At 38.1% G+C, this 25217-nt stretch overlaps 1 protein-coding gene across 1 annotated transcript in view; it reads left to right on the forward strand.

Annotated features, from left to right (window-relative positions):
- The window catches only part of vav2 (vav 2 guanine nucleotide exchange factor), a gene marked incomplete in the record, with an annotated part of 232681 nt that overhangs the window by 205431 nt on the left and 2033 nt on the right, over nucleotides 1-25217 (forward strand). The window contains 19 exon segments of the mRNA XM_036214407.1: nucleotides 1835-1930; nucleotides 6178-6246; nucleotides 6377-6463; nucleotides 6596-6684; nucleotides 6778-6910; nucleotides 7281-7295; nucleotides 7562-7671; nucleotides 7836-7937; nucleotides 10379-10467; nucleotides 11830-11843; nucleotides 11986-12004; nucleotides 12287-12414; nucleotides 14774-14845; nucleotides 14940-15001; nucleotides 15170-15286; nucleotides 15724-15811; nucleotides 15895-16018; nucleotides 21458-21547; nucleotides 21927-22081. Coding sequence (XP_036070300.1) covers nucleotides 1835-1930; nucleotides 6178-6246; nucleotides 6377-6463; nucleotides 6596-6684; nucleotides 6778-6910; nucleotides 7281-7295; nucleotides 7562-7671; nucleotides 7836-7937; nucleotides 10379-10467; nucleotides 11830-11843; nucleotides 11986-12004; nucleotides 12287-12414; nucleotides 14774-14845; nucleotides 14940-15001; nucleotides 15170-15286; nucleotides 15724-15811; nucleotides 15895-16018; nucleotides 21458-21547; nucleotides 21927-22081 — 1659 coding nt within the window.

The following is a 25217-nucleotide window of genomic DNA, read 5'->3' on the forward strand; positions in this document are numbered from 1 at the left end:
TATTGATGCAACTGATGATTAGGAATTCTAAAAGGCCATTTGAATTTCTTGCAACAGACTGCAATATTGGAAACTCTGTGTATCTTGATGAGTTTGATCTGACTGCAGACTCCAGACAGAGCCTAATGGTAGGAGAAACAAATAAAAGGGAATAGGAAATGAACGGAAGGGTGGCAGATGAGGAGGAGGAATGAAGAACGCGTGGGTACAAAGAATAAATGAATAGAGAAGGAGAAAGCATAGGAAATGTGATAAAGATGTACTATGGGTTAGAGGACAACTACAAAGAATATGGATCGTAGATTGGGCGGAGAAAGAGGAAAGAGTGTAATGTAAAGGATGAGTTGACTAGAGAAGGATTACAGGAAATAATTTGTTGATAAATGTTGGGGAGAGGATTTAAGAGAAAAAAGAAGAGCCGTCATGGATGTCGTTTCTTGGTTTTAAAAGATCTATTAGCTGATTAGAGCTCCCTGTCTGGTAATGTGAGATGGTTGTCTTGTGTTTGTCATTCTCCAGCAAAATTCCCCACAACTATCTGGAGGATGTACTGTAGCAATAAGCAGAAGTAATGTCCACAGAAAAAATGTGAGGTTCATCAATTATTTTGGGTAATTCCCCAAGGAAAGTTAAAGTACCACCTCACCTCTAACTTAAATGGAAATATCATTCAAGGTGTATTAAAGATCCACTCTGATCATCTTTTGATCTATTTAAAAAGTGTTCCTAGTGGTCTATTATTTATGATTATACAATTTTTAGCCAAAATAGAAAACAAAAATTACCTGTGTTGTTTTCTAAGTTGTAGTTTCTGCAGAGCATCAGCAGTTGGGACTGTTGGCCCATCCCCTTTACCCTCTCTGTTGCTGAGAGCTCTTTGTTTACACCCTCTCCCTCTAGCTTACAGCCCCTCACAACCCCAGTCTAGCATTACTGTTAGAACAAAAATACAGAGCAATGTTGGAGCTATCCAGCAGTAAAGTTTTGATCCAGGTTCCAGCTCAGATGTATTTTCTGAGTCACAAATATGATATTTTTCAAACTTTAATTTTTTTGTCTGCTCCTGATTCACAACAATTTAAACAATAAAATTCTCAGGAATGTGAATTTTAAGCTCAGTTACTTAATTAGTGTCCCCCCTCTTAAAAGAAATGCCACAAAAACATGTTAAAAACACACAAAAAAATAATTTTAATTGGACTGGGTTTTTAAATAACTACCTCTCTGTTACATAATACATGAAATGAAAAAAATATTTTTGTAAATAAGAAAATTATTGTAAAACATTTACTCTGCAAATCAGATGGAAATTGTAATGAAGTAGTGGGATTCAGGAAAGTCAGCAGCTATCTTATGAAAGATATGTGAGATGATCACAGCCCCAGCTGATGGCTCTTCATCACAACTAAAGAGCTTTGTGAGCAGCTAAATAACATTTCTCAAGTTATTGAAATCAAGCCTTAATTGGAAAAAACTAAATAAAGAAGGTGTACATTGTTGTCACTAGTGCTTTGTAAATCTTTATGAGATGATTTTTTGAATGATACCAACAATAGAGCCTTTTATGTGGAGATTTTAAAAATGTAGTTGTGACTCAGAGGAATTCCTCAGTCAGTGTGGAGAAAAACTGTGTCACACATTTTGGCACAGCCAGCGTGCTTGTGCCCTGAAAGAATGAACTGGCCTCATTGTTGTCAGCAGGCCTCACTATGAATGTTTGGAAGCAAAAGTGCAGCAATGAATTATTAAGCAATAAATGGATGCTTGTCAGTGGAAATCTTACAATTCTTTATTATGCAGTGTGTAATGACTTCCCTCACTGCTTTTTCCACAGGAATGTACGCTGAAAGTGCAAGAAGGGAAGTTCAAGCTGCAGGACTTGTTGGTTGTTCCCATGCAGAGGGTGCTAAAATATCACCTACTACTGAAGGTAAGAGTCACCCCCCAAATACAAATGTTGCACATTTACCTTATCAGTACCAGCTCAGTGGCTTTGCAGTAGAGTGTCCACCCTTGGATTGGGGGGGTTAAACCACCAAATGGTTTCCGAGCGCGGCTGTGTCTGCAGCTCACCACTCCCCAGAGGGATTGGGTCAAATGCAGAAAACAAATTACACACACTGTGGTGTGTTTCAAATAATGGGACATTTCCACCCTTGTTTTCTACTGAATTTGGATTTGGGCTGTTCCTGAGTCAGATATTTTAGATGTTTCCTAAGTACAAGCTCTTTGAAAAATGACATTTAAAAAACGCATCTATTCGTAACCTTCTAGGGTCGTCAAATGTGTCTGAAAATTCCAGCCTCAGGTAGATTAAATAAATAAGTAGGATTTAAGATTTTGAGGCAACAATAGCCTTTTTCTTGTTGTTAGTGGTCCAACACAGAACTTTCACACTGGTGGTTGTGAATTTTTTCTCTGGTTAATAGTGGTTTTCAGCGGTGCTGTTAACCTGTGGCGTGCCAAGAAAAATTTGACTGCTATTGACTGAAGTGGAGGAGAGGTCGTGTCTGTAGACAGAGAGACAATGAAAGACATGACTGTAGGACCTAAAGTAGGAACTTAGGGAAAGGTAGAGAGCTTGATGGAAAGAGAAACCGTTGGATATCCTGTGTGTTCAAGAGACCAGAAGGAAAGCTGTTTTTTCCTGTTATTGATGGAAAGAGGAACTGAGAAGCAGAGTTTACTAAGAATGTTCTGAGTCTGAAGCTGGAAGTTGATGTTGAATGTTATTAGTGTTTTATGCCACCTTTGTGTGTGTCTGTATTTTTTTTATTTTTTTATGCTCTTTGATGGTCCTTTCCTGCACATTTTCTTTGTTGTTAAACTGTGTAACTATTGAATTAGATTGCCAAGTCATCGGCTTTGACTTTGTATCATGTATACACATTCAAGAAGATTTTTTACTAATCTAGAACTTTTACTTTAACCTACAAAAACAATCAATCCAAAACACAGTTAATTAGATACAGCATTTTTTTTGTTACCTAAAAATTTTTTGAGATTTATTTCAATAATTTGTCATGCATTATATAATTGAAGCTCATGATGTTGCATTCTCCATGCCTGTTTCAAACATAGACCGCATAATTTAGTGCTGACTGCAAATCACTAGGATGCACGCTGTGTAAAAATGGTTATTGCGACAGTAAAAAAATAATATTTGCACCGCTGGTGGCCTTGTTTCTCCACAGCAGTAAGCCTCCCAATAGTGCAAAATGGTGAAGATTCCATTTGAGCAGGTGGTATTTCACAGATTTTCATATGCCATACAAAAATCTTCAATCCTAAGAAATAAGATAATAATAAAAAAAATCATAAATTAGTGCCAACAAATACTTGCACTGCTCTGCTTGGGATTTTCAGCAAATAGCCAGATCCCTGCAAATGAAAACCCTAATACTAAACCAGGCAAACAAATCTGGATAACTCACAAACAAAACCACCCAAAATTCTAAAAAATAAATAAATAAATAAGCAACTAAATTGAAACTACACTGAGTTTTAATGTGAAGCTTTGCTCATGCTATTTATTTACAAAACAGGGTGGCCTTTGTAATGTTGCCTGTAATTAATTACCTCTCCCTCTCCATTATGCATAGCGAACGGGTTTATGCTGCAGTGGGTAATGAACTAGGGTTGAGGTGAGTGTTTGCGCAGGTGATTGCAGGTCCACACAGCGCACTGTGACTTCTCTATTAGTTCCAATCGAACCCCTGCAGGAGTCGCAGCAAGTCTCTCGGGTCAAATCAGCCATGCACTAATAAGATTAAACACACCCCATTTCACAGCCTCCCACAACTTTGCAGAGAACAGTGGTGCACACTGCAGCCTCAGGGCACGTTAGACTGACAAGTCCTTTGTGTGTGTCTATGTGTGTGTGTTTGTATCCGCGGGTCCAATCACGCCTTAGGGCACTTTTTCACTTGATGTGGCATAGATATCATCACAGTGGTGCTCTGTGTTTGGTCATAGTGTGAGCAGTTTTCACATTTTCTATGTAGCCCATCTGCTCTCTAACTTCAGCACAGTCATCATTAGTGATGCAATTCCCCACATGCTGGAATTCAATATTTGATGAATGTACTGTATTTTCTAAAGCCATGAAATTATGCAGCAGTTTACAGCATTTTTTACTAACTTGAGTGTTTAGTTGAAAGCATTTGCACATCACCACATTTCAGACCAAACGGGAGTTTTAAATAGATCTGTTGAGTCAGACTTGATGTTTTTAACTCTGTTGTTTTGTGGGCAGATTCACTCAGTTATTCCTGGTCCAAACACTGTTTCTGGAATTAAATAAATATGACTATAAAGTGATTTTGCTGCAATTTTATGCAAATCTACCAAGTCTGACTTCCAACATTAGTTTAAATGTGACTTCTCTGCAGGTGCCCACTGATGGTAAAAATGTGTGGAATTAAGGGACTTTATAATAACTTAAATCTGGTAGAAAAGGGGTGGCAAGATGAAAAAAAATTAGTAGTACACAAATTTGATTTTTCATTGTATTTTTCCTTTAGAGATAACATTTTGCTTTATGCTCTATAATTGCAACGTTTAGATAATTACGGCTTGGGAAGACATTACAATAATCTAGATCAGGGGTGTCAAACACACCGTATCCATATCCGGCCCACCAGATGGTTTAATCTGGCCCAGTCATCAAGAGAAAAACAAATGAGGATGCTGGGGGGAAAAAGTTTCTAACCCTTTTCTGTTATAGTTCTTTAACACAATCTCACTTCCAAGTCTTCACATGTTGACGTTTGGTTAAGGACTATTCCGCGTTACTTTTTGGGTGTCCTCAACTTGACACTTTTTGACATTTTGGGTGTCCACATGTCATTGCTTTCCGACAAACTGGGTGTTCCTATTAAACCAGGGGTCCTCAACCTCAACACTTAGCGAACTGGTAACTTAACCAGACACCGGACCAAATGCAGTCCGGGCTCGAGCCAGACGTGAACCAGTACCGAGTTAAGGTTAGGGTACCAGTACTGGGTTATTGACGGTAGTAGTGCGCATCCGGTACTGCATTTGGGACCGCGTCCCGTACCGCATCCCGTACCGCGTCCCGAGGTTTGCGGACCCTGATTTTACAAACAACCATCATTTAAAAGAACGACGACTTGGGGACACCCAAAACAGTGACCTGGAAGGGTCCTTAACCAAACGTCAATATGTGACAACTTGGGAGTGAGAATGTTTTGGGGTCTTTAAAGAAATGACCACAATGCTCAATTCCGCCAATAGGGGGAGCAAAGGAAACACCAGACCAGCATAACAAGAGATCAAGAAATAAACATAATAAACAATGTGATAATAAGTGATTAGGCTACTAGGTTGCTTGATGCATTTTTTTTAACTTAGAAAGAAACAAAAATAAAAATGCTACAGGTAACAAGTTCAAATCAAATCAAATCAAAGTTACTTTATTTGACCATAGGTTATTCTGCTATTACGTTACTGGTCCAGCCCACTTCAGATCAGACGGGTTGAATGTAACCCCTGAACCAAAACTAGTTTGACACCCCTGATCCAAATGAATGTATTTGGTTCCTGTAACAAGTGGTTTGGTAATAAATTAAAAAAAAAGTTTCATTTCAAGATGACTCAAAGGTTTTCACTTGAAATGTAAACAGAACAAAAAGCAGGAATCCCTGGAGGAGTCTTGCAAATGTATTCAAAAAATTGATAACTTGTAACCATTACAACCATAGTGAGACTTTTGATAACATTTTGGTTTATTTCATTCACTGAGTTGGGATATGGATATAAGCCTTAAGGACAGTAATACATGTATGCAACACATGCATGTGTGACTTCTGCATAAATAATGAAAATGTTGGTTTCAGTCCAGTGGGTTCTTCAACCAATCCAGAATTGTTTGCTTTTTTAGTAAAAGTAGCAGAGAGTTGTGCAGCTTGGTGACTTAAGTTACTAATCATTTTTGAGAGATAAAAATCTAAATATTTATTGGAACTTTCTTCTTCCCAAAAAAAGCAGTAATTTGATGATGACTCATCAGTAAACCTGCTATTTTGATTCATCTAATTGGTCATCAAATACACCCAAAACACAGCCCTACTTTGTAAATTAAAAACAAATGTGTCATGACTAATGCATAATAAAAGCAGCCAGCTAATAAATGATAATGAAAGATTCTCTCAACAGGAACTTCTGAGTCATTCAACTGACCGACCTGAGAGACAACAGCTCAAAGAGGCTCTGGAGGCCATGGAGGTCTGTGTTATGTGTTTGCATGTATTCATGAAAGGCCATTAGAATTCACTATGATATGTTTAAATGTAAGTCACATATGTGCAAACATCTACAGATCTCAAGTTGAGCTCAGAAATGTTCTGTCTTTCAGGACTTGGCGATGTATATAAATGAAGTCAAAAGGGACAATGAGACACTGAAGAAAATCAGTGAATTCCAAAATTCTATAGAAAATCTTGTAAGTTTTCTGACTTGCTGAAATGTTAAATACCATGTCTATTCAGCTTGTTTGCCTTTTTAATGGAACTTTTTGATGTAATTCCTCAGGAATTAAGTGCCTTTAATCCCTTTTGTGCTTTTGTGACCTAAGCAGCAGGTGAAACTGGAGGAGTACGGCAGGCCAAAGATAGACGGAGAGCTGAAGGTGTCTTCTATCATCAATAGAGCAAAACAGGACCGGTGAGGCCAAAATTAGAAGGCAATCGAGATGAATCCACGTCCTAAAGCTTGATTTTTATCAATTAATGGATGAATATGTGTCAACGTTTCCAGGTATATCTTCCTCTTTGACAAAGTAGTCATTGTGTGCAAGAGGAAAGGCTATAATTATGAGCTGAAGGAGATTATTGAACTGCAGTCGTACAAAATGTCAGATGACCTCATGAACAACAGAGACATGAAAAAGGTAAAAAAAACTCTTAGCTTTGTTTGGAGAAATGACAAAGGAGATCTTGCACAGAAGGTCTTTGTAAACGTAGCTTCGCCAGTGTAAATGATGAAACAGCCTGTGCAATCATTGCAAATACTGCCCAGGAGCTTGTTGATTGTAATTTCAGATACCAAATCTAATGTGTAATGCACTGACGTGCAAAACGTGCACCCTGCTTGCTTGGAAATCCTAAATGCATCACACGTGATTCGAGATTCATGAAAACGTTGGGCAGTGCATCTCATCACTGGTCTAACATGCTGCTTTATTTAAAATCTGCATGTCTATTTGTGTGCATGAGTAACTGGGTCTTTATCTGGTGTCTTTCTTTTTGCATGCTTACCAGTCGAGTGGAAAAATGGTAAGCTCAAGTGAATCCTTTATTTAACTCATCCTCTCATAGGGAGCTAATTTTAGAAGTTGTGTACTGTGGGTGTCGTGCTGTGATTGCACATCTGCCTTTTGGTGCTTTAATTGTTTTCCCCCTGCTTTCTTCAAACGCACTTTCAGTTATGGGTTAAATGTGATGTTAGAATTCCTAAAACACTCTGTTGCAGGGGTTTGTTTGTGTCTTCCTCTTACTGCCATCCAAACATCCTTTTGCCATCTGCTCATTCTTCTCCCTAGTGGTCCTACGGCTTCTACCTGATCCATCTGCAAGGGAAGCAGGGCTTCCAGTTCTTCTGTAAAACGGAAGACAATAAGAGGATTTGGATGGAGCAGTTTGAAATGGCTATGTAAGTATGATTGTATGGATTAAACCCGATTTAGGTGTTAAAACTATTTTAAAAATTCAGTTTACTTTATTTATTTTTTTTGTAATTTCTCTAATAAATTATATCAAATGTTGTCATTAGCTGCCTTTTTAGATAACTAATGAAACAAATTTGTCCTCATTTAGGTCCAACATAAAGCCGGAGAGAGCCACCGCCAATCAGCACAACTTCCAAATGTACACATTTGATAAGAACACCGACTGTCGAGCTTGCAAGAAGCTCTTGAGGTAACCAACATTGACGAAAATGAACACGGCCTGGGCTCACAGTCTGAAACAGATTTGCTCAGTAAATTCTTCCAGCTGTCACATATTAGTTTTTAAGGAGGAACATGTTTGCTTTTGCAGAATGTGAACAAGAACAGTGAATGTAATACACAGACAGGTGCTGTGGCTAGGCCTACACACTTTATTAAATTGAAGAAAAATCTGCCAAATATGGGAGAGTTGTTAATAAGACCCAACATTTAACTTTGTTAAATTTTAAATCCATTTTGCAAATTTGTAAAAAAAAAAAATATATATATATATATATACACAGTTATTTTAGCTCATCTATTTATATTATTAGGGAAAATAGGGATCCACTGGTAAAAAGTCCTGCCTCCAAGCAATCCAAAAGTTACATGAATGTAATTTCTTATATAATTAACTCTGCATGTTCAGATAGATGGATTTTGCTGCCTCTGGCAAGGCCCATGCTAGCACATTGACTTCTTTGTTCTAACCTGCTGCAAGGCTGTGGGCTTTACCCTCAGTTAAATAGCAGTTCGAAGTAAAAAGTATTGTCAAGGCTGACCACATTCTGCTTAAAATTTTTATTGGATTATTTTAATTGGATTAATTGGACTGGACGTAGTATCACTTTAACAAATAAAGAAAACTGTTTCATTAGTCTTGATCAAGCTAGTATAAGCTTATTGGGAAAACATGGGCTATGTCTTAATTCCTTCCCTACTCCCTAATAACAAAATACTGTATAGTGCGGGACTATCTAGTGCCCTGGATTTTAAAAGTGATTCGGGCACCATGCTCACTACTTTTTTGATGAAATTGTGGATGGGTCATAAAAAACTAAATTATTATTTATTATTTTTTTTCACCAAACTTGTTCAAACATTGTGGTCTATATTCCCCATAGTGAACATCAATGCACACTAATTTTTTGCAGAGAATTCTGATAAATGTCTCGGAAATGAATTTTGGAATTGTAGATTCGGACTGCTCTACGAAATGACAAACGTACTATATAGTACAATATGTAGTGAGTAGTGAAGGAATTCAGACACAAAACCATGTTTACTCTTTTATGTGGAGCTAACAGTGATTTTACCTAAATGTCAGTTTATTTAATTCATCTTTTTGTTTGGTTTTGGTCAAGATTTATGTTTGAGGTTGAACTGTATGTAGGCACTTAATTGTTGGTGATGAAGAACTGTCAGCATTTCCTCTTATAGCCTGTGGCTAATGCAACATAAACGTGTACATAGAAAACACTAAAGGTAATTACTTCCCCAAAATAACTACTCAATAAATGAAAAAATATTACTATTTGGTGAACACAAACAGAGCTACATTATTTGAAAAACTAGTCCAATAAAAATGGTTGTTTTTGCGTTTTTAACATGTTCTTGTAGCATTTTTCTCATGATGGAGGACATATATAAAGGAGGTTAAAATTAAAAATGCATTTTTATTCCAATCATAAATCAATCATTTGTTTACCTCATCTGAGCTGGAATCTGGATCAAAAATGTACGGGAGGATAGCTCCAATATTACTCACCATTTTTGTTGCACCGCTAATGTTAGCTTGAAAGTGAGAAGGGCTATAAGCTAGTAGAAGAGAGTGTAAACAAAGGGATGACGGGAAATTATTTCAGGTTTACTTCGTGCCAACGGTTCCATCCGTTAGTCAGAGGTGAAATTCTAATGAACTTCTGCTGCTCTGCAGAAACTATGTTCTAGAAAACAACCGTTTTGGGGTTTTTTTGGTCTAAAAACGACACAATCATAATTAAAAGACCACTGGGAGCCCTTTGAATGTTTTAATTGGAGCGAGCTTTAAGGAAGTTCTTTTTTCTTCTTCTTTTGCTACCATTAATCATGCTACCATAGTTTTTGGTGACAGTTGCAGATGGATCAGTATACACTTCTACATTTCCCCAAATGCCTGCATGAAAACACTCCTCATATGAGAAAACAACAGTGGTTTTACCCCCCGTGCACAACGGAACCCCACTTTCACCTCTATTACAGTAAGCTAGCTAAACAGCACTCTTTCTATTGACCCCAGAGTTTCATGGCATTGCTGACCTAAATCCAGAGCTGGTGGGAGCAGGGACCAGCGTTCTGGATGCTAATTAGAGCCCCAGCCCCAACGGATTGTGATTTATGGCACTTACTACTGTACATGGCAGTGTGCTATGCACGCTCTATTACAAGCTCCATTACAAATTCTCTTCTGGTTAAAATGAGCTTCAATAGAACACATTTATTTTTGGTTTTCAAGGAATCAAAGAAGAGGGAATGATCAAGGCTCTACACTAACATTTACAAGCACCGGGTCTCCTTTATTTGTTGTTTTGCTGGAGGTTAATGTGTGTCTGAGGCACTTCCTGTTTGCTTTGCAGATGTGTAAATCAATGTGTGTGTTTGTGTGTTTTTCAGAGGCATTTTCTATCAGGGCTACTACTGCTCTCGCTGTGGAACCGGAGCTCACAAAGAGTGTCTGGAAGTGATCACCATCTGTAAAATCAGTAGGTGTTTCCTTTTTACATGCTAATCGGCTTTGTTTTTCTAGGTCAGGGAGCAGGGCCGGGCAACATTCAGATGAAAACTCTGCAACATTCATCATCGACATGTGAAACATGAATGATGACTGCTCTAATTATCTACAAGCTTAACCTGCTGTCAAAGAGCGCAGTCCCTCTTTACCCAGCAGGAAGGTGGCGAGGTGGGAGGGTGGGACTAATTCATTTTGTCATGGGTTTGGTAACAAAGTGAGGAGCAGCTACTGGGAGTCAGGAGGAATCGTTTTTTTTTATGTCCAGTTATTCAGTTTGTTTGCAAAAAAATATATTTTTTGTGTTTTTAACATGTTGCTATATTTACATCTTGATAGAGCAGATAAAAAGTTAGAATAAGCTCAGGTTAGTGATGTGGTCACTGCCAGAGGTGGATCAAAGTCTCCTTGCTCTGCTCCAATTCTAAATCATCAACTTACAGACAGAGAAACAGATCCATTAACGTCTTCATTTTCCTTGTCTGTGCTGCAATCTGGTCCCGATAATGCTCGCCGATTATTTTTAATTTTTTTGCTATCCTAATGTTAGCTTAAGGTTGTGACGGGCTGTAAGCTAGAGGAAGAGAGTGTAAACAAAGGCATGATGGGATATCAGCGTGTCAACAGTCCTGCCCACAACTAGGCATATTTCTAAAGAACTCCCGCTGTAGAAACTATTTAAAAATAAAACTCAACAAAGGCTTTTTGATTTTGGCCAAAAACACATAATCATGCAGTGTTTTATTGTGAAACATTGGTTATATTTTGAAAATTGACCAGATTTTCTCGCGTGTCCTGGCGTAACTTCCTGCCAGAATTAACGTGGATCGCTTACAACTTGCGCAAAAGATAGACCTGACGGCGAAACAATCGCTGAACTGCATGAGCCAGCCATGGAGAACTGCGGCGCTTCTCGTCTGGTGTGAGCTACATCATAGGTTATCAAGGGCACCGAAAGGATGCCGGCTCCGTTTTTTGCCGCTTCGCAGTACTTCTGCATGTGGTGTGAACCCGGCGTATGGGGCTGTGACCCTAGGCTCAAGCCCCCTAAAAGTAAAAACACATTGACTATTTTATAAAGCTCATTTCAAGACTTTTTAACAATTATGTAAAAAAAAAAAATCTTAATCTCAAATCAAACCAGTTCTCTACAGCTGAAAGAGCTAAAATTAGAATTTTAAAATTGTATGTGCTTTTTACTGATTTTTGTTGAAACCTTAATTTTTTTTGCACAACAATTCATTCATGCAAAACAAAGACTGAAAATTTTACTCTGAAATTGTCTTGTGATGTGACTTTCTCTCTGTGCTTCTTCTTTTTTGTTTTTGTTTTTCAGATCCTCATGATTTGGTGAGTAGTCTCTCCATTAACCATAGAGTATTTTCACTTCCTTCTCAGCATCTGTACTCGTCACATGCATACAATGAGTAAAGGAAGAGGCTAAGAATTTTACAAAATGTTTAATTCTTCTTTTTTTGGTTTATTTTCACAGGAACCTGGATTGTCACCAGGTAAGAAATCTAGCTTCTCAAAGTGAGAGGAAATGCTCTCCAAAATGTCAAGTAGTATTTTTGAAGATCACAGCTCTTTGTTGCCATCTAGTGGATTTCCCCTTCAAGCCCATCAAAACATGTTTGATTGAGAAATGCATCACATTTCTCAATCGAATAGTGCTTTAAAGCAGGAAAAAACATGTCATTTTAAGCTTTTAGACAGAAAAAAGGCTTCAACTTTGGTCTATTCTAACTTGACTTCCTTAAATCTTTAGTGACAGCGCTGAACTGTTCTCACAGGTCCAAAGATGGTGGCAGTGAGGAACTACCATGGCACATCGCCTCCTCCAGGGAAGATGCCGCTGTGCTTCCAAACAGGAGACATTATTGAGCTGCTCAAGGGAGATCCAGACACCACGTGGTGGGAGGTACTTCAAGTCAATCATTTCAACTGCTTTGAAAAGGAAAAATAAGTTGCTAATTAAGATTTAGTTTGACAAACTGCATAAACAGTTATTTATATGTTCCAAGAACGGTTATTGTGGGAAGCATAAAGGTGAAATTAGGTGGGATCACATAAACTCAATTACCCATAATGCTAAGAAAAAATATTTTTTTATGTAAAGGCAATTGACATTGATAAACAATTACACAGACTGTAAATATGACAGCCTATAGCATGACTGCTCTTTTCCATTTGACGATCCTGAGCTGGTGCCTTTAAAATCATAAACAGCGAACAAATAGAGAAAAGATTAAACTGCTGTCAGTTATTCTACTCTGTTATCTTCCTCTAGGCCTCTTTTCTACAAATCCAAATAAATTCTAGCTTAATAGTTTTAAAATCATTTTTGATTTTGCAGTTTTAAAAATTGGTGAGATTGAGGTCACTTTCCATCTTCTAGGGAAAAAAATTCTACTTTAATTAAGTACTTTGTGTGTGATGAGTTACTTGGCATACAAGTATATTTTATGTTTTTTATGTCTTTGCACATCCTTGGCTGTGGAAGACTAAAGACACTTGATAATTTCAGCTGCTCCAGCTTGAAAAAAAATGCTCAAAATTAATTAGGCTGTAAAGAATTTCTAACTATTCTTTCTTATTTTTAATGACTGAGTTTACAAACGAGTTATTAAATTCACGAGTTAGATCTTTGGGATTGTTTTGTTATTATTCAGGATTAAATAAAAATAGTTGAAATTATATTTTTATTTGTTTTTCTTTTGTGTATTTTCCTTTCTTGATCAAAAAAAACAACTGTTCTAGTTATTTTACTCAACAGCAATCCTGCAGAAGTAAAAGTCTGGATCTCAGTCATCAGTCAGAAGAGACTCCTTGAAGTTAAAACTCGAACAGGAGCTGACAGGCACCTAAATGCTCATTAAATTAGATTGCCTTAGCACTTTAATTTGGTGTAGATTTAATTAAATTGTAAACTAAGTTTAAGAGTTAATGGATTTTTGATCACTTTACCCTCAGACTGTCGGGTTAACTGTTGTGTAACTTGTCTTTTAACTAAGTAAACTCGTTATATTCTCCTTTTTCATATATAGTTCAGCACATGTTTGGCTGTTTTAATCATTTGCTTCCCATTCTTAAGATTTAATTTTTTTTTTTTTTTTAATTATTGATTTACTTAGAGAAAACAAATTAAAATTAACAAATAAAGACAAAAAATAGCTAAAAATGTGTTTGCAAAAATTGTTTGATGTGTCTTTAAACTAAAAACATTTTTTTAATGTCTGAAAAGAAAAATTACGTTCAGAAAAATAAATCTTTTTTTGACTGGGCTGTGTGTAATATACATATAATATATTGTTTAAATATTAATAAAAAAGGGGATTAATGACAAATCCAATAAAGCAAGATAGTGACGGAATACTTTGAAACTGTGATAGAAATCTTAGTTTGGTTATTTTATTTTCAGCTTTTGGCCATGTGGACTAGCTTTGTGTTCACAGCCTTGTACATTTTAAATTTGGTTTAGCCATTTCCCGAAGACCAATAAAAGGTTTCATGGGATTTGAAGCAGAAGAACAGTTCAGAGGAGCATTTGGAATGAGCTGCCTTGGGAGACGTCATGTTGTAATTTGTCAGATCATTCTCCCCTTCTCCGCGCCATTACCCGTTTTATTGATTGTCTGTTGGTCTAACATTAGCAGTCCTGTTCCTGCCGACTTGCTGGTTTATTGTTGCAGCTGATTAAAACTGTATCTTGCTTCAGGGGCTGTCGGTGCTGAGTCACTGGTTTTACACACTCACACAAAGCTCCCTCTTGCTGCGATGATTCAGGGAAAATCTGAGATGCCACAAATTTATTTTAGCCATTAAATGTGACAGGCTGGCATTTTAATGCCTTTGTGTGACTTGAAGGGTGAGCTGTGCCCCAAATCAGCTGCTTCAGGCAGGGAAGGTACTTCAGCTCTGACACTGATCTGTAATCTTGACGGATGTTTTCCTGCTGGGAACATTAGAGATCAGACTTAATGTAATGTACATTATTTAGCATATACAGTATAGAATCTCTCAATCTTTCCTTATCGTCCTGGTGTTTCTTTTTAGAGGAATCCTATTACTTCTGGTAAAAAGTAGAATTTTCGGATTTTAAAATATTTTTTACCTGATATCACCAACAGGGGGCAGCATAGCTTTACAGTTTAGAATGAAACAAATGCTGGGATCAATTTAAAGCACATACTTCTTTTGCATAAATCCATCTCGTTGATATATCTTTTTGGAGCCTCTTTGTGCCTTGATTTAAACCTTTTTATTTATTTTTTTTGCAGGGAAGGCTCATTCAAACACAAAAAAGTGGATTTTTCCCCAGTTCTTGTGTAAAACCTTGCTTGGATCCAAAGGTACGGTTCTCTTGCACAGCAGGAGCTCGGGGATGGCAGCCAGTCTTTATGTCAAACTCATTCTGATCCGTGTTATTCTGTTGTATTTTGACAGCCCTTTCAGTCAATATCCTTCAGACAGCCGTCAAGGGAATCAGACTACTACGGATATCCTTGGTAAGACCCTAATTCTCCGCCTTTAGCCCACGGTTACAATCCAGTAATTAGCTAAAGCACTGTCTCCATTTAAAGGAGTTGTTTTACATTTTCAATTTCAAGGAGGGTTCGTTCTGTCATTCGGTAGTTGAACTCAGAGGTCACATCTTTAATTTTGTTTCTCTGAAGGTTTGCGGGAAACATGGAGCGCCAGCAGGCAGACAACCTTTTAAAATCCCACAGCAGCGGAACCTACCTTATCAGAGAGAGGACAGCTGAGGCGGAGAGGTTTGCCATCAGCATCAAGTGAGCATTTCATATCCTACTGAACAGGAAAATGTCATGGGGAGGGTTTTTTTTTTTTAATATTATCCATTTCTCACAAATTGCTTCAACAAGCCCCAGTCTGCCATTTTCCTAAGTCCCTCTTAGCTGCAGCTAATTATTATTCCAAAACTGTCTTAAAATGGGTTTTTGTGCATCTCCCCCGAGAGATGCATTCGAGAGCGTGGATCACAGGTGCAAGTGAACTATAGTTGGAAACTGTCATTTTATTTTGGTAAACAAAAGTGACAACCAGCTCCAACTGTTGGAAAATTATTTATTTATAATAATGTTTTATGCAGAAACGTCTCAAGCAACCGATGTTTAACAGGCCAAACGGAGCGTGCGGTAGTTTTAGAAATAATTGCATTAGATGATTGAATCAAAACCCTTTTCGTTTCTGCTGTTTCCCTTTGAAGATTCAACGACGAAGTAAAGCACATCAAAGTCATTGAAAAGGACAGCTGGATTCACATCACAGAGGCTAAAAAGTTTGAAAGTCTTCTGGTAAGAAATGGTGCGAAAAAAATAAAATGTTTCCTTCTTCAAGCAGATTAATTTGAATATATTTTTGTGGTTGTATCCAACAGGAGCTGGTGGAATATTATCAGTCGCACTCACTGAAAGAAAGCTTCAAACTGTTGGATACTACGCTCCGCTACCCCTACAAGTCAAGAGAGCGCTCGCTAACACGGGCCAGCACACGCTCACCAGGTAAACCCAGAGATGTTTTACCTGTTTATGGCTCTTTCAGTCACCCTGCCAACAAACAGTCCCCGTCACTTCGCTGTGTAAACAGACAAATGATGCTCAACTCATCCGTCAGCCATTAGTACTTCCAACAAATAATGAATGGATTCTCTGTTGACAGCTTTGTTTAGGCTCTTTTTAGAAATCTGGCACCCTAACTCACCATAATGACGACTTCATCACACACCAATTATATTCACTTGGCAGAAATGTCCTATAGGAAAGTGAGATGGCATACATGTTGAATCATATGCAGCCTGAAGGGTAGAATTTGTCTGCTGTAAGAGCCTGAGGCAAATTGCAAATGTCATTTTTTTAAGGGAATCTCCAATATGCCACTGAACATTAGAGCTTCTCCATATTCTGCATGATTCAGAGCACCTTTCTCTTTTGCTGCAGATATTTTTTTTTTTATTTGAGTGGTTGTGAATTGAATTACAAGCAAACTGATCATTTCAAGAGCTGCCCAGTTCATTTGGTCCATAACTTTACAAAAAATACCACACATTTATACAGTTTAATGTGACTTTCTCACAAACACGAGCCTACCTGACTTGGAGGTAAATAAGTTGCAGCAGAAAGTCTCTAGAATACGGCGGAGCAGAAAAGTATTCAGTCAGCCATCAGTTGTGCAAGTTCTCCCACTTAAAAAGGTGAGTGAGGAATGTAATTTCAATCATAGATACACCTCGATTATGACAGACAAAATGAAAAAAAAAAATCCAGAAAATCACATTGTCTGATTTTTAAAGAATTTATTTATAAATGATGGTGGAAAATAAATATTTGGTCAAAAACAAAAGTTAATCACAATACTTTGTTATATACTCTTTGTTAGCAGTGACATTCACAATGAATTCACAAACTTTTGCTGGTATTTTGGCCCAGTCTTCCATGCAGATCTCCTCTAGAGCAGTGATGTTTTGGGGCTGTTTCACCCAAAATCTGACGATACATGGCCCCATTCATTCTTTCCTTTACACAGATCAATCTTCCTGGCCCCTTTGCTGAAATACAGCCCAAAGCATGATGTTTCCACCCCCATGCTTTACAGTAGGTATGTGTTCTTTGGAGCTATACCTATGATTACATTACAGACCTCTCATCTTTTTGAGTGGGAGAACTTGCACAATTGGTGGCTGACTAAAACCTTTTTGCTCCACTATATCTCCAAAAATACATTCAACCTTTTCAAGTGAGCCTTAGCACGTTGTCCCTTTTTTGTTGGATTTTAGAATCTTCACAAAAAATCGGGAAAACTATTTTGTCCCACAAAATTACTGTTCTCAAATTCTTTTAAATAAGTCAAACTTTTAAAGAATCTAAAATATTTTTTGGAAGTAAATTGGGACTTTTAAAAACTAGGCATGATTGGAGACAAAAAAACAAAAACAAATGATTTGTGCTCAGATTTTGATTTACCAGAGACATTTGTGGAAATGTCTAACATATGTCCTAGTTTCACCTGGATTCCATTCAACACTTTTGTGATTTGAATTTAATATAATTCCTCTTAAAGATTAGTGGTAATATGCATTTTTCACTTTTGCTTGTTGCAAACTCTCAGCTCTGTAAGACTTTAGACAATTTATACCTTTTTTTACAAGTGTAACCAACTTGTATTTAGTATAAGCTAAATGTTTTAAAATAGCGTCAATAAACTAGTTTGAATAACACATGAATTCCTAAATTGGCAAAAAAATATTTTAGGTATTTATTTTTTATTTTATTTTTTTTCTCCCAAATCTTCTGATTTTTTTTTTCCCTAGAAATTATTATTGTTTCTTTTTTTTTCAGCTCTTTAATTTTAAGCTAAGACATTCTGCAAGACTCTCAAAAATAACGAGAGGGGAAGGAGCACAAACATCTTGAAGACATTCTTACTATTTTTTTAATTTAATCTGTGAAAAAAGAAGCATGTTTTTCTAAGCGATGGGGGAATCCCGCAGATTAAACACACAAAGGAGGGTTGATGCTGCAAATTCAGCCAAGAGCACCAGAAATCCTCCAAATGCAGCTTGAAGACGAATGCATCTGAGGATAGAAGCGAGCAGGCTTTAGGTGGTAGACCCGTTGTTTCCATTATAGATAAATGTGGAGAAAATGCTGCTGTCAGTGTTTTGGAGCAGGAATGCTCTGCGCACAGCCGTAATAAATCCACTTGCCTCTATGACTGATTATGACCGTTCTCATTTGACTCAGTTTCTATTCTGCAATATACAGGTCCAATTTACAAACTCAGTCCCTCGCCATGCTGGCGTGCAAAAGTAGCAAGCGAGGGCAAACTAACACACTGCCTACCTCCCACTCCTTTGTGTCCCCCTGGCTGTTTGTTCCTGCCGAGGTTCAGAGAAATCAAGACAGACCAAAGGAGGGAAGAAGGGAACAGGGCGACTGTGTTAAATGGTATAGGAAGCGACAAAGGGGAAGTGGGCTAACTCAGAGGTTTGTGGAGCTGGAATTGGTCTTTGTCTCTGTTCATTAGACGGTGTGGATGCTGGCCATGACCCTGAACAGGCTTCTGTCCTGCTCTGCCTTCAGAGAAATGACCAACCACCCCTGGAATTGACTTAAATTTGACACTGAAAGCTTGTTTTATTTATTTTTTTACATTGTGGAAGAGCTGTTGGCTGTCTGGGGTGGGTGGGGGTGTGGGGGTGTTTGTGTTTTTGAAGTGGCAACTGCCTTGCAGGCACCAGTTTTCATGAAAAAAAAGTGAAATTATGCAGTTGAATTAAATCTATGGGGTCAATTCAAGATCAGTTCAAAGTGAATGAAAAACAATATTGTAAATTAAAAAAATATATATTTAAACATTTGAAATCAGTTTTAAACTCGAAACTTCATGTTGAAAACTTGAAGGAATTATTGAAAATTAAAAGTAAATAAATAAAATTGAATATTTGAACAAACAGTTTTGAAAACTTAAAAGAAATGTGGAAAATCCGAAAAAAAAAATCAAATTTGAAACTTGAATTAAAGAAAAAAAAGCTAAGGAAATAAATGTTTATCTGTACTTTCAACTTTCCCTTTTTCGTTTCTTATTCTTTGCTTTTAGTTCTCAGTTTTAATTCAGAGTTTTCAAGTTTTAGCTGCTGAGCTGATCCTAATTTTACATTGTGGGCGGGGCTTTGAGCTCATTGTCCACCGGGACATATTTCCCATTGAGTGACAGAAGGGACTCCTCACTACCCTTCATTTTACACTTTTCTCAGACGCACATCAATATTTTCACACTTCTCTCTAATTTTGTATTCTCACTCTTCAAACTTTCATGGAAAAATTTGTCTAGCATTAGGATGAAAATAAGGATCTTATCACGATTTATGTAATGCTGTCAAGCTGCACGTCCCCCGTCTGCGTGAAAAATGGCACAGAGGATGGAAAAGATCAGCAGCAAAGTCACGGCAAAAAAAAAATTCACCAACCAGCAGACTGCGAAAGGTGAACCGCTATATTAGCGAGGTAAAACGGTACAGTAGTGATACTGCTCTCCCTACGTTTGATCGGAGTGGGTTGGCGACATAAACAGACAATGTTCTGCAGCAGAAAAGACGTCACATCAATATAACCTTTTTGGGAATCATGGATGGATTTCCCGGTAACCATTGAGCTCGAAGCCCCGCCGCCAATGTAAAATTAGGGTCATCTCAGCAGCAAAAACTTGAAAACTCTGAATTGAAACTGAAAACAGAAAGCTGAAGGCAAAGAATGAGAAACAAAAAACGGAAAGTTGAAAGTATAAGTAAAGATGTATTTTTAATTGCTAACAGTTTTGGGGTTTTTTTTCTATTCAAGTTTCAAATTTACTTTGTTTCACATTTTCAATATCAAGTTTTCAACATTTTTTTTTCAAATGTTCATTTTATTTTTTTCACATTTTTATTAATTCTTTCAAGTTTTCAATACGTATTTTCAAGTTTAAAACTGCTTTCAATTTTTCTTCCAAATGTACAATACCTGGTTTTCAAATATTTTTTCATTCACTTTAGACTGAACGTGATTTGAACCCATATAAAGCTGTGAGCAATGTACAATTTTGCTAGATTCACCCCTCCCCCCCACCTCTGCCACTGTGTTCATAGCTGACAACTTTTTTTACAAAATGGCAGCTTTTTGGTTGGTTTTGTCTCCATAGAAATCATTTTATTTTTCGGTCATCTCGTGGTGACAAACAGGTCGATGTTATCTTTTAGAAGAATCTGCAAAACTAAACTTTTGGATTTCCTTGGTTACTGAGGTTTTTTTGCTGACCACACCCACATTCCTAATAGGTTCATATCATGTGTCATCTCGTTTCGTTCGGTTTGAGCCAACAATTCTTGCATTCAATTTTTTACACTATTCCAGTAAAAAACTATGCAAATAACAGTGGAACACCACTTTTGAAAACTCGCCACACAAATGTTGATCAAAATCTACAACTTCTAATTCCAACATTTTTTTACCAAGTAGTTTCCCAATGAGGCTTGATAAATTAGAAGGTGATCAATCGAAATCCCTAAGAGGAGTTTACATTTATAAGAGGTACTTTGCTTGTGGTTTTAGACCTTTGTGAAGATTGTTCAAGCAAATGCTTTCTTAAATGTGAAAATCACCCAATGGCCAAAAAATGGCCACCAAGCCTCAAGTCTTGTGGTCATCCTATTATCATTTTAAAAGTTTTTATAGATATTTTGAATACTTTCTTTATGGATTTTGTATTTTTTTTTTTTCATTTTGAGCTCCAAGAAAGATCTTGGCTCCATTCTTTTTTTGATGATTTTGCCTGCTGTGGTGCCACTCTCTTCTATATTGGGGTTCTCACTATGCCCGACATTCATTTTCACCAGGTCCTAGGTGCGTGCAAATTTTGGTGGGTTTTTACCATGTGGGGGGGGGCTACATTTTTACTCGAAGGCGCAAAATAAAAGAAGAATTTCAAAGGCATGCTCCCTGCAGTCTTGTCTGGCTAAGGGACATAAGAATAATATGAATGCAGGTCCTTTAAAACTTATTGGAGCTTCTGTCTTTCTCCTCAGATTCCATCCTTCTCCTTTGAAAGCTTGGTTGTGATATGAATCTTCCCCAAAGTTTATGTAAAGCTGCAGCAGCAAAATGTATTCAGTAAAGAGGAAAAAATATTCATTTAGTTCATAAACTGGGTTGTCATCTTGCATATGGCTGGAAAGGGAATTGTAGAAGTTCAAGAGAGATTAACATACATTTCCTGCTGCAAGTTCATTTCACACAAACAAAAATAGACTCTGTTTACATAAATGGGCTCAGATTAAATGTGAGAAAGAACGATCCTCATTGGATCCCTCTTCATTATGCTGCCTCTCAGGCTCCAGTTCTGCTTGCATGCTCTTCCAGCATTTCCCGCTTTATTTTCCTGCTTTCTTTCTCTCCTCCTCCTCTCAGCAGCCACCTCCGCCTCCTACAACTTCTCCTTCCTCAGTCCACAAGGCCTCAACTTCTCCTCCTCTCAGAGCTCAGCTCCCTTTTGGTCAGGTACTTTTCTGCTTTTCCTTTCTCTCCTTACCCTCCTTGCATTGCACCTCATCTCCTGTAATTATTTAATAAGCTCCTGCGTTCTCAACCTCATTACCGTTTCTCTGCGGAACTCTTTTCTTTTGTGACATTTCTGCTCTGCCCAGGATGACATTTCCTGTCGTTTAATCAATTAAAGGAAAGCACTTTTGTCTCCTGTAAAGTAAACATTTGTTGTCTTTTATTCCAGCTTCACAGATTGTAATTACAGTCTGCCTTGAATGTTTTCTTAGAAATCCTCCACTTGTCAAGCACATAAAAAAATCTCTGGAATATTCAACATGCTTTTGTGGTTTGATGAAACCTAAAGAACTTATCAGACAACCGTTTCTGTTTTCAGTCTTCACTCCTCGGGTGGTCAGCACCGCCGTGGCCAGGTATAACTTTGCTGCACGGGACATGCGAGAACTGTCGCTGCGAGAAGGAGACATCGTCAAAATCTACAGCAAGATTGGTGGAGACCAGGGCTGGTGGAAAGGGGAGGCCAACGGAAGAGTAAGAGCATAGCTCACATACAGACACAGATGACATTGAGAGATCAGGTTTATTTATTTTAAAAAGCTCTACAAATGCATCAGTAATCATGTATCAATGTCTGGGTTCATGAGATTATCCAGAGACTGTCCCATTACAGAGAGCTTCACCATCTACTGTAGGAGCTGCATCTAAATGATGGCGCTTTCAGCGGTACTTCCTTCTCTCTGTAACCCAGTTTGATGATTTGTTGGACCAGATTACTACGAACAAAAAAAAAAAATAGAGGAACTTTTTAATGTTATCGTGACACAAGTAAGAAAAATATCATTGAAGTTCAGGAGGGGAACAATTAGATTTGTTTTGGACTCCACCCACCTATTACATCATCAACAAAGGGCCAAGCTCAGTTCCTCCTTAGATGCAAATTCTTTGCGAAAGTTTAGATATTTAGAATTTTAGCCATGTCACGGTGTTGCGCCGGCCGAAACGCGCTGTTTTCAGATTGCCACCCATAATTCCACTGCGGGATATTCTGATCACAACTTTACATTGACTTTACATTAAAACTGGCCATTCGTACTGTATAAATCTTATTCAGTGTGAGTGCAGCTTTTGGAACATCAGTCACCTGCTTTCAGAAGGAAGCACTGAATTTAGCAATTAGGCCAATAATCCTTCAAACTGAGAAGTGCTCATGCAGGCGGCTGGTAGATACTCAGCCGGTGAAAATCTGGCTTCCAGGAAATGTGCTGGTTTAAAAGGGTTAATTTTAAAACTGACCGAGATTTTAGTGCTTTATTATTTATATATTTTTTCATTTTAAATGTGTCTCCAAAGAGGGCTGACACTCTATCCAGGAACTTGCTACTTAGCACGTTTGGTCCACATAAAGTTGGTGTTTGACAGCATTGAAAGCAGACAAAACTCAACTATTCAACCAGCCAACCAGGAGTCCATAGTGAGCTCACCCCAGCAAGGTGACTTTAAATGTGAAGACCTTATTCAACTTAGAAGGGATCAGAGAAGCAGCTTTCTTTGCATTTAAAAGACACCAACTGAGGGGCAGCTGGGATTTGTGTGTTGGATGTCTCGTGAATGCTCTCCAAGGCTGCTATGAAGGGCTGGAGGTCTCAAGTCTTTTGATGGCAAATAAATGACTCTTTCTTGTGGCCTTCAGGTTGACTCAGTTAACCTGGCTTCTCTAACACCATTCCTCCTCAATTGTTCTCCCTCACTAGTGCCTGAAGCTACGTTTACACTGCCCCCAGCAAACACTTTCAATGAAAACTCTATGAAAAAGCGCTAGGTTTGACCAATCAGGACCTTGGAATTGGTAAACACATGGACAACGTATTTTAGTGTGAAAGAAAAAGTTACAGCAAAAAATTGTAATATTACAGGTTATTCACTTCAGAGCTCTAAAAGGGACATAGAAGTAAAAGAAACCATGAGTACTGCCACACATGAAACTAACTGGTAAGCACTTTTAACCAGGTGCACCTGAAACTAACTGGGGTGCAACAGACCCTAAAAGTAAAAAAAATAGTTCTGGTTTCTCATGAGCACAGAAACGATCTGGTGAGCAGCTGAAACTACAGTAACTGAGGCGCACCTAAAACTAACTGGGACGCACTTGAAACTAACTGAGGCGCACCTGAAATTAATTGATTGGCCCCTTAAACTTATTGATGGGCACCTGAAACTAATTGATGGGCACCTGAAACTAATTAAAGCACATCTAAAATTAACTGGGTTGCACTTGAAACGAATTGAAACACACCTGAAACTAACTGGGTCGCACTTGAAACTAACTGAAGCACACCTGAAACTAACTGGGGTGTACTTGAAACTAACTGAGGTGCACCTGAAATTAATCGGTGGGCACCTAAAACTTATTGATGGGCACCTGAAACTAATTGATGGGCACCTGAATCTAACTAAGGCACACCTGAAATGAATTGATGGGCACCTGAAACTAATTAAAGCACATCTAAAATTAACTGGGTCGCACTTGAAACTAATTGAGGCGCACCTGAAATTAATTGATTGGCCCCTTAAACTAATTGATGGGCACCTGAATCTAACTGGGGTGCACTTGAAACTAACTGAAGCACACCTGAAACTAACTGGGGTGTACTTAAAACTAACTGAAGCGCACCTGAAACTAACTGAGGTGCACCTGAAACTAACTGAAGCACACCTGAAACTAACTGGGGTGCACTTGAAACTAACTGAGGTGCACCTGAAGCTAATTGAGGCACACCTGAAACTAACTGAGGCACGCCTGAAACTAACTGAAGAACACTTACACTAACTCGAGAGCACTTGAAACTAACTGAGGCGCACCTAAGACTAACTGGAGCGCATTTGATACTAACTAGGGTGCACTTGATACTAACTGAGGCACACCTGAATCTAACTTAGGTGCACCTGTACTAACTTGGGTGGACCTGAAACTAATTTAGATGCACCTGAAAGTAACTGGGGCGCACTTGAAACTAACTGAGGCAGGATTGTCAAACTCAATCGTTCAAGGGGCCAAAATCCGGAACACACCTTAGGTCGTGGTCGAACAGGATAAACTTTTATTGAACATACGAAAACGACATTTTTAAAACTTAACTTTTTAATACGGACTGAACCTTAGGACACACTAAAGGTTAGGGTTAGGACACCGGTGCAGCCCACGTACCAGTACCAAACCAGCACTGGTTCGCGGCCTGGAGATTGGGAAGCTTTGATTTAATTAGACGCCAAAAAAACAACGAGTTGGAGGACATCCAAAACATACATTTTTGATGCGGAGGGGTCCTTAGCCATACATCAAAATGTGACAACTTGGGAATGTGTTGAAATATGTTACCAGCGCAAGATAACATCGGACCGTTAATAGCAAAAATATAAAAGGATCAGGAGGGCCGGATATAATCACCCAGCGAGTCGAATCTGGTCCCCGGGCCTTTAGGAGCTCTGCAGTTACTAAACTCCTATAGGTAAAAATAAGCAAATATCCATGTCAGAACCAAAACAATTATAGTTTCTGCCTTCTATGAGTTTCTGGATCTGCTACAATGATACCTTTCTCAGGAAACAAAGCATTGTAACATTGAGAAATAAATGTGTACAAATAAACTTGAAGAACCTCTGCCTGATG

This window comes from Oryzias melastigma, linkage group LG12 (genome assembly GCF_002922805.2).
Source record: "Oryzias melastigma strain HK-1 linkage group LG12, ASM292280v2, whole genome shotgun sequence".
NCBI classification, from domain to species: Eukaryota; Metazoa; Chordata; class Actinopteri; order Beloniformes; family Adrianichthyidae; genus Oryzias; species Oryzias melastigma.